Here is a 9,044-nt window from a genome sequence, read left to right on the forward strand (position 1 = left end):
AAAAAAAAAAAAAAAAAAAGAAATATGGGTTTGAGAGAGACTCAGGAATTATAGTTTGCACATTGCCCTAGACTTACAGACTCTTTTCTTTTCTCATTGTCATCGTAGGGATCTGGTACCACTACACAATGCCTGCTCTTACGGTCATTATGAAGTAACTGAACTTCTGGTCAAGGTTAGTTCTTTTGTGTCTTATTACTTTCTATAATTACATAAAATGATTTGAAATGTATAGTGTGTCTAGCTTATTCTTTATTCTAAGTGCTTGGTAGAAAGTGGGATAGTTTATAATCTTAATGTAGATTATTGGTAAGCTAGCATTTGACTTCCTTCAGGTGTTTTAGGTACCATACAATGTTGAATATAAAGTAGTTGCAGTAAAAAGGTCATACCAAAGTTATACCTAAGCTGGGCATGAGGGTGAACACCTTTAACCCCAGCACTTAGGAGGCAAAGGCAAGTAGATCTCTGTGAACTAGAGAAACCATCTGGAAAAACCAAAAGGGCCAGGGGCTGTTATCTGAGGTGAAGGAGCAAGGACTTAATAGGATAAGATTGAAAATATGTACAGAGATCCTGGGCATTTCTTATTTTATTTTTTTTTTACATTTATTATATGTAAGTACACTGTCGCTGTTTTCAGACTCCCCAGAAGAGGGTAGCAGATTTCATTACAGGTGGTTGTGAGCCACCATGTGTTTGTTGGGATTTGAACTCAGGACCTTTGGAAATGCAGTCAGTGCTCTTAACTGCTGAGCCATCTCTCCAGCCCCAGTAACTACATTTCATGACCAAAACACTCGCTGTCCCTAGGAACAGAGGGAAACAAATCACATCCCTGAGTTGATTGAGGAAGTCTGACACCAGCAAACTCAGATAGCCTCCAAGTGCAAGAAAGCAAGCAGTCTGATCCAAGGAAGGGGAGTCCTGTGAGATTCATAATTAAACAACTCTACCAAGTGTTGACTGCTTTTTCTTTTTTGGGAGAAAATGTCCAATAGACTCCAGAATGTTCTGTCTGTAACTTTATTGTGATCCAGAATTTAATGTTGGCTTGACACAAAATTAGAGGACATAAAGCTAATTGTTTTTCTGGTTTTAGCTCTATTCATTTTTCTTTATGTGTGTGGAATGTGCAGTTGTGTACATAAAAATAGAATCAATGGTAAAAATATAAAGTCCCGTGTGAAGCTGCATAGCTTCGGGATAGATATTCTAACTACAGATCCTGAGACTGTATGGGTCTGGGTCTGGTTAATCTCACTTAATAATGTTTTTATTTACAGTAAAGTGATGTGAGTTATTTACAGTAAAGTTCTGAACATAAATTAGAAGGGGTATCTAAAAAATTGACAGATTAACATGGAGATTATAAGAATAAATATGAGCAAGCTTCAGTTGAAGCCAAAATTATCTAATATTGATAATATAGTCAATCTAATATATAATATATAGTTAATCTAATACATATCTAATATAACCTTATATATATATATATATATATTTCTTTTTAGTATAGTTAATGATTTAGATACTATGTAAAAATATATTTGTGCTAATATAGCCAATATGTTATCAGCAAAAAAGACCTAAGTTTACAAAAATGCTGCAAAAGATGTGATGTCTACTTCTGGATTTGAAAATTCTAGAGTTTGGGGCTGGTGATATGGCTCAACTTGTAATAGCACTGATTGCTCTTCCATAGGTCCTGACTTCAAATTCCAGCAACCACGTGGTAGCTAATAACCATCCCTAATGAGATCTGATGCCCTCTTCTGGTGTGTCTAAAGACAGCCACAGTGTACTTACATAAAATAATAAAAATCTTTGGGCCAGAGAGAGCAGGACCAGAGTGAGCAGAGGTCCTAAGTTCAATTCCCAGCAACCACGTGATAGCTCACAGCCATCTATACAGCTACAGTGTACTCATATACATAAAATAAATCTTTTTTTAAAATTCTAGATTTGGGGGGGCTGCTAGAGAGATGGCTGGGGTTAAAGGCATACACAATCCTAGAGAAGACCCGAGTTTGGATACCAGCACCCACCGAGGGCGCCACCAACAGCCTTTTCCCTCCAGCTTCAGGAGATCTGACTACCTGGTACCCAGGCCTTTGTACTGATACACACCCACACACACAGACATGTGCATGTACTGACACACATACCCACACAGACATGTGCATGTACTGATACACATACCCACACACAGACATGTGTATGTACTGATACACTCACACACAGACATGTGCATGTACTGATACNCACAGACATGTGCATGTACTGATACACATACCCACACACAGACATGTGTATGTACTGATACACTCACACACAGACATGTGCATGTACTGATACACTCCCACACACACAGACATGTGCATGTACTGATACACTCCCACACACACAGACATGTGCATGTACTGACACACATACCCACACAGACATGTGCAAGTACTGATACACATACCCACACAGACATGTGCATGTACTGATACACATACTCACACAGACAGACATGTGCATGTACTGATACACATACCCACACAGACATGTGCATGTACTGATACACACACCCACACACACAGACATGTGCATGTACTGATACACCCACACACAGACATGTGCATGTACTGATACACACACCCACACAGACATGTGCATGTACTGATACACACACCCCCACACACAGACATGTGCATGTACTGATACACACACCCACACAGACATGTGCATGTACTGATACACATACCCACACACAGACATGTGCATGTACTGATACACATACCCACACAGACATGTGCATGTACTGATACACACCCACACACAGACATGTGCATGTACTGATATACCCACACACAAAGACATGTGCAGAGACACATAGTTAAAATACATAGATCTAAATCTACCCTCCCTCTCCTCTTCCAAAACAAGCAAACAAACTAGAACTTTTAAGTTGCCTAAATACAATGTATGATGTTAACTTTTAAAAAACTATCTTAATTTAATTCTGTGCTGATGGAAGTATAAATCACATTAAGGAATCTTATTTTAGGCTCTTCTTTCTCCCTGCTGCCTTAGGATTGTCCAGTTGTCCAGTGACAGGCTAAGGGTATTGCAGTGTCATGGAAGCTGCACAGCAATCCAGACTAGTGACAATTGTGAGGCTGGGGACACTGATGTGTGAAAGCTCTGAATGTGAATGGTCTCCTGTATTTCATTTTTATAAAATTCAGGAACACATAAACAAGGTACTAAAAGAATGGGGCAAAAATCCCCAATGAAAGAAACAGAAAACACTCTAAAGTAATGTATAAATCTTATGTAATCGAATGGATATATATTTATCGAAATTCACTAAGTTACTCTCATTAAGAGTGGAGCTCTGTTTTTAAATTACACCTTCCAAGAGATAGGGAGGTTTTTGCAGAAGACCTTTCTCAGCCTGCTACATGTTGTTGGACTACACAGTGTTAATAAGAACAAACAGTAACTGTATGTCTTTCTTCCCAGCACGGTGCCTGTGTGAATGCAATGGACCTGTGGCAGTTCACTCCTCTTCATGAGGCAGCTTCTAAGAACAGGATTGAAGTATGTTCTCTCCTCCTAAGTTACGGGGCAGATCCAACCCTGCTGAACTGTCACAATAAAAGTGCTATAGACCTGGCCCCCACGGCACAGCTGAAGGAAAGATTATCGTGTAAGTATGAAAGTGATGCACCAGATGAGTGTGGTGGTGCGTGCCTTTGATCCCAACACTTAGGAGCAGACGCAGGAGAACCTCAGTTCAAGGGCAACCTGGGCTGCATAGTGAGATCCTGTCTTGAAAAAGTTTGAGGGTTGGAGAGAGATGGCTCAGTGGCTAAGAGCACTGACTGCTCTTCCGAAGGTCCTGCGTTCAGTTCCCAGCAACCACACGATGGCTCACAACCATCTGTAATGAGATCTGATTTGCCCTTTTCTGTGTGTCTAAAGACAGTGACAGTGCACTCATAAAAATAAAATAAATCTTTTAAAAATGAAAATAAAAGGTTTGATATCAGCTAAGATACATGACTCAGCTTTTTTTCCTTCTCAGTTTTACTTTTGGGAATGTTTAAAGAGTAAACTATGTTCTCTATGGATGGGTCTTTGTTTCTTTTTAGTATAGTTAATAATTTAGATTCTGGGGGCTGGACAGGTGGCTCAGCAGTTAAGAGCACTAACTGCTCTTCCAAAGGTCCCAGCAACCACATGGTGGCTCACAACCATCAGTAATGAGATCCGATGACCTCTTCTGGGGTGTCTGAAGACAGCTACAGCAAGTGGGGCTGAAACAAGAGCTGGAGAGATGGCTCAGTGGTTAAGAGCACTGACTGCTCTTCCATAGGCCCTGACTTCAATTCCCAGCAACCACATGGTGGCTGACAACCCTCTGTAATGAGATCTGATGCTCTTTTCTGGTGTGTCTGAAACAGCTACAGTGTACTTACATATAATAAATAAGTAAATAAATCTTAGAGAGAAAAAAAGAAATAAGCACTTGGTTCAGATGTAGTATTATTACATATACACGAGCAGCATGATCTAAAATTATTCTAGAGCAGTAAATGATAGTGATTTTACAAGTCAGATAAGTAAAAGAGAAACTTAGAGGAAATATATTCCTTAATTTTGTTTATCCTGTGAAAAACTTGACAAGCCAATGTGTTTGATCTGCAGATGGGTATAAGCAAGACTGTCTGCTACCACTGTGTGCTAATGCAATTGTGCTCATCCTTTGTAACTGTTAATATCTCTAATCCAATTAGAAAATATCAATAGACCATGGATCTGCCATGGTTTAAGCTTATGTATACTTGAGAATGAATTGAAGGGAACTAGAATGCCATTGTGTCTGTTATTAATTATTGTTATCAGTAGTTATTAATTTTGAGACTTAATCTGACTTTTTGGAGATTATTTGAAAATAATTTTAAAATATTAGTAGGCAAGCTTTATTACCATGATAAGTTTCATGTAGACATAAATGCTTCTTTGTTTAGATGAATTTAAAGGCCATTCATTGCTGCAAGCTGCACGAGAAGCTGATGTTACAAGAATCAAAAAACATCTTTCTCTGGAAATGGTGAATTTCAAACATCCTCAGACACATGAAACAGCACTGGTAATGTTTCAAACTTAAGCTTTTAAAATACAGTAAGCCAAAGTAGTCATAATGTCTGATCTTAGTGATGGTACTGTTTTTAAAATACTCCTTTGTTTGTTGGTTTGCTGGTTGATGTTTTTGTTGATGTTTTGAATTTGTGAGTCTAGTATCTTGCTATATTAGCCCAGATTGGTCTTGTATATGTGATATTCCTGCCTTAGCCTGTTACATGTTGAAATAACCATTTGTTAACACATTGAACTAAAATCAGTTACCCATCTGTATATTAAAAAAAGAATTTAAATAGAATTTAAATAGAAAAATAACAACCTTGCCCCCCAAAACATATTAGTAGTTTAAGAACCCATATCGATATAACATATAACTGCTCATTTGTGAGTTTCCACAAGTTTGAATAAAGTATCTTAAGAGTTAGTTACTTCCCTTAACAAGCTGGGGATGACAGTGTGTGCCTCTAATCCCAGGGTCTAGGAGGCTAAGGTAGAAGGACCACGAGTTTGAAGCTGGCCTGGGGTGAGGGAAGTGTCCTCTGTGAAACTAATAAAGTTGTGAATAGTGAAGCCTCAGAGCTACCAGAGATCAGTGGTGAAATCCAGGGGAGGCACCGGCTACCCTGAAAGTAGCAGCTCCAAGAGAGAGAGTAAAGCTCTGCCGCATACGCTGGAGAATGAATGCTCCTTAGATAGAAGGAGAGGAAGGGAGGGAAGGAAAGTGGTCGTCTGCTAACACCTTGCTTCTTCCCTGTGCCTTAATAGAAACTGAAATTTGCCACTTACCAAAGAAAGCTCTAAACTAATAAAAAATGTTAACCAAACCATAGCAGTATTAAAATGGTATGGGGAAGCTCAAAAAGACTAACATGGGAAACTTTCTAGTGTGAAAATCTAATACACTTAAACCCCATTATCTGAGGACATCTTGCAATTCCTCAGTCACTGCCTAAAATCACAGATAGTACTAAACCCTACTTAATATTTTCTTCCACATCCATACCTGCAGTAGTTTATATATTATGTATACAGTAAGATTAACAATCATACCAGTAGATCTTCTGTTATGAAGCTCTTCTGGCACTGTAGGTAGAGGTTTACTAAAAGCTCTTCTGTTCTTACTAAGTTGAAACTTTTCAGTTAAAACAAGTGATTATAGCTTCTTATACCATAATTGCCAGCAAAACTATCCCTGTACTGTAGAGCCACTAAGTAAGAATAAGCATTTCTTGAACACAAACACATTCAGTTGATCCAGTGATAACAGACAGCTGTAAAGTTACTTAGGAGTGGGCAGCATGTGCAGCCTGTATGTACACTGGGACAGAGATGTGGTCCACATCCTAGTATCACTGTACAGGATTGCATCATGCTTTTCAGAATCATGTTTATTTCTAAAACTTTTCTGTGTAATATCAGATCATAGTTGGCCTTGGGTAGTGAAAGCAAAACAGTACAGATAAAAGAATGTTGTATGTTGTTTCCTCTGAGTATCCTGTTACGAAGCACCACGTCTTCAACCTTAAAACACACTGAAAAGTGTTCACGGGGAGTTGTTGTGTATGGCAGTGTCCTCTCAGTTCCCAGAGATTGCAGGCCCTTCCCTAGGGTACAGAAGAGGAGGGGTCTCATTTGTGATGGGTGTAATAAAAAATTCTTGGAAATAAATGATCTCTAGGTTTTGTGCTTAGAACCCTTAGTGTGTCAAAAGAACTATTGTATACCAGTTAGACGTGGGTTTTATTTTGATGGTAAAGGAATGCTTTTGACGACTGCAGTAAAATCAAAGAATGAATCAGGAACACAATTATGAGAAACTGACTGTTCACGACTAATAATAGGAGAACAGATTTCATGATCGCTATATACTTAGATGTATAGAACAACTTTGCTTTAAATTTTTAACCAGAAATTTTTTTTTTTTTTTTTTTTTTTGGCGGGGGTTGGGAGAGGTTCCAGGCAGGCTTTCTCTGTATAGCCCTGGCTGTCCTGGAACTCACTTTGTAGACCAGGCTGGCCTCGAACTCAGAAATCCACCTGCCTCTGCCTCTCAAGTGCTGGGATTAAAGGTGTGCGCCACCACTGCCCGCCTTAACCAGAATTTTTAACCCAGGATTTTCAGATATTGGTTCTAACAAATATGCACATTGATTTAGTCAATTATCAATCAGACAGAATACCTGTATACTTGAGTATTTTCTTGGATGTTAAGATTATAAAGATTTGTGCCGTAACTATAGATACTAGGTTTATAAAAGGCAAATCCCTACCTCCTGCCTCTTTCCCTCTTTGATACTCAGAAATGCTGTAGCCACAAACCATACAGGGTGTCACTCACACAGGTAATTGGAGCTCCTCGTTCTGCTGAGCGATGAGATAAGGAAGGTCCTCAGCTTAGCATCGATCCCATCTGTGCTGTTAAACCAGCAGAGTTCAGAACAAAACAGATGGGGGTGCTGTCTTCCTTTAACAGCACAAACCCAGGACTAAGGACAGCTAGTCCAGCGGTAGAACGCTTGTGTGCCATCTCTAGAAGAAATGCCGACATTTGAATCTTACCTTTTAGATGTAGCATTTTTCATCCTATCAGTAATGGCTTTTTCAAAACTACAGGACAAAATTTAACCAAAATATTTAGTAGCATATTATTTGATCTGTAGGATTTTCCTGCCATGCCAGAATTTGTAGTTACTACAGATTCTCTCCAATAGAAAATACTTCAAGAGCAAATTTATTGTGTTTATTATCCTTGATTGGAAGCACAAATATTCTTAAAGTGAAAACGGTTCTCTATGGTACTTGATTAATGCTGCAATTTGAATTATTTAGCACTGTGCTGCTGCATCTCCATATCCCAGAAGAAAGCAGATATGTGAACTGCTGCTCAGAAAGGGAGCCAACACCAATGAAAAGACTAAAGAGTAAGTACACTGTTAACCAGCGCGTATTGCCTTTTATTTATTTCTTTTTTCTTTTTTTGGTACAGAAAACATACTTATTGTGTGGCTGGCTTTTTGTCTTTAAGATTCTTGACTCCTCTGCACGTGGCTTCTGAGAACGCTCACAATGATGTTGTTGAAGTAGTGGTGAAACATGAAGCAAAGGTATACACCATTTCTGGTCATCTTTTGTAATCCAGTGAGTTAATTTCTGTGTAGTGGATATTTAGCTCCTTAAACTATTCACTCTATCAAAAAACCTTTTTTTCTCTTAGTTTACAATTCAAAATAGTCCTAGGCTGGGGAGTAAAGCACTTGCCATGCAGTTGTAAGGACCCGAATTCAGATCCCCAGAACCATGAAGCAGGAGGTGGTAACACTCCTGTGACAGACAGCTGGCATGCTGTGTGCAGCACTGAACCTGTCTCAAGTCAGGAAGAGGGAGGAGCCACGCCCCAGGCTGTTGATTTTCACGCATGCATACACGCCTAGGTGCACAGAGACAGACTAAAAAAATGCTGTGGACCAAATCTAAGTTTTGTTACTGTTAGAAAATGTATGCATCTATTCATATGTACATTATTTCTGTTATGTCTTTTCTTCTCCATTCCACTTCTGATCCACTGATGAACGTTCTCCTTGACTTTTTCATAATATTATACACTCAGGCACCTCTTATCTCAACAGGATACCAATCTTACCCTAATTTTCTTTTCTGATCACATCTGAAGTTCCTTGGTTAGTATGATAAAAACCCTCTTACTTCCCAGTACAGAGTTTGTTTGCACTTCGACCATTTCTGTAACTAGGACAAAGAACTTGAATGAATGCAAAGGAATAATTTGACTAAAAACAACATATGTAACCATGTTGATAAATTAACATTCTTTTTTTTTTTTTTTTTTTTTTTTTTTTTTTTTTTTGACAGGGTTTCTCTGTGTAGCCCTGCCTGTCCTGGACCTCCCT

General features: G+C 38.8%; 1 protein-coding gene across 3 annotated transcripts in view; it reads left to right on the forward strand.

Annotated features, from left to right (window-relative positions):
- Tnks2 (tankyrase 2) overlaps positions 1–9,044 on the forward strand; it is a 56,991-nt gene that overhangs the window by 17,433 nt on the left and 30,514 nt on the right. For 2 of the 3 annotated variants that reach the window (XM_021151390.1, XM_029472447.1), the window contains exons 7-11: positions 109–175; positions 3,514–3,700; positions 5,025–5,146; positions 7,969–8,060; positions 8,165–8,243. In XM_021151390.1, coding sequence (XP_021007049.1) covers positions 109–175; positions 3,514–3,700; positions 5,025–5,146; positions 7,969–8,060; positions 8,165–8,243 — 547 coding nt within the window. The remainder of the gene's footprint in view (positions 1–108; positions 176–3,513; positions 3,701–5,024; positions 5,147–7,968; positions 8,061–8,164; positions 8,244–9,044) is intronic. The other variant, XM_029472446.1, reaches the window with a different exon arrangement.

Source organism: Mus caroli, chromosome 19 (assembly GCF_900094665.2).
Source record: "Mus caroli chromosome 19, CAROLI_EIJ_v1.1, whole genome shotgun sequence".
Lineage (NCBI taxonomy): Eukaryota > Metazoa > Chordata > Mammalia > Rodentia > Muridae > Mus > Mus caroli.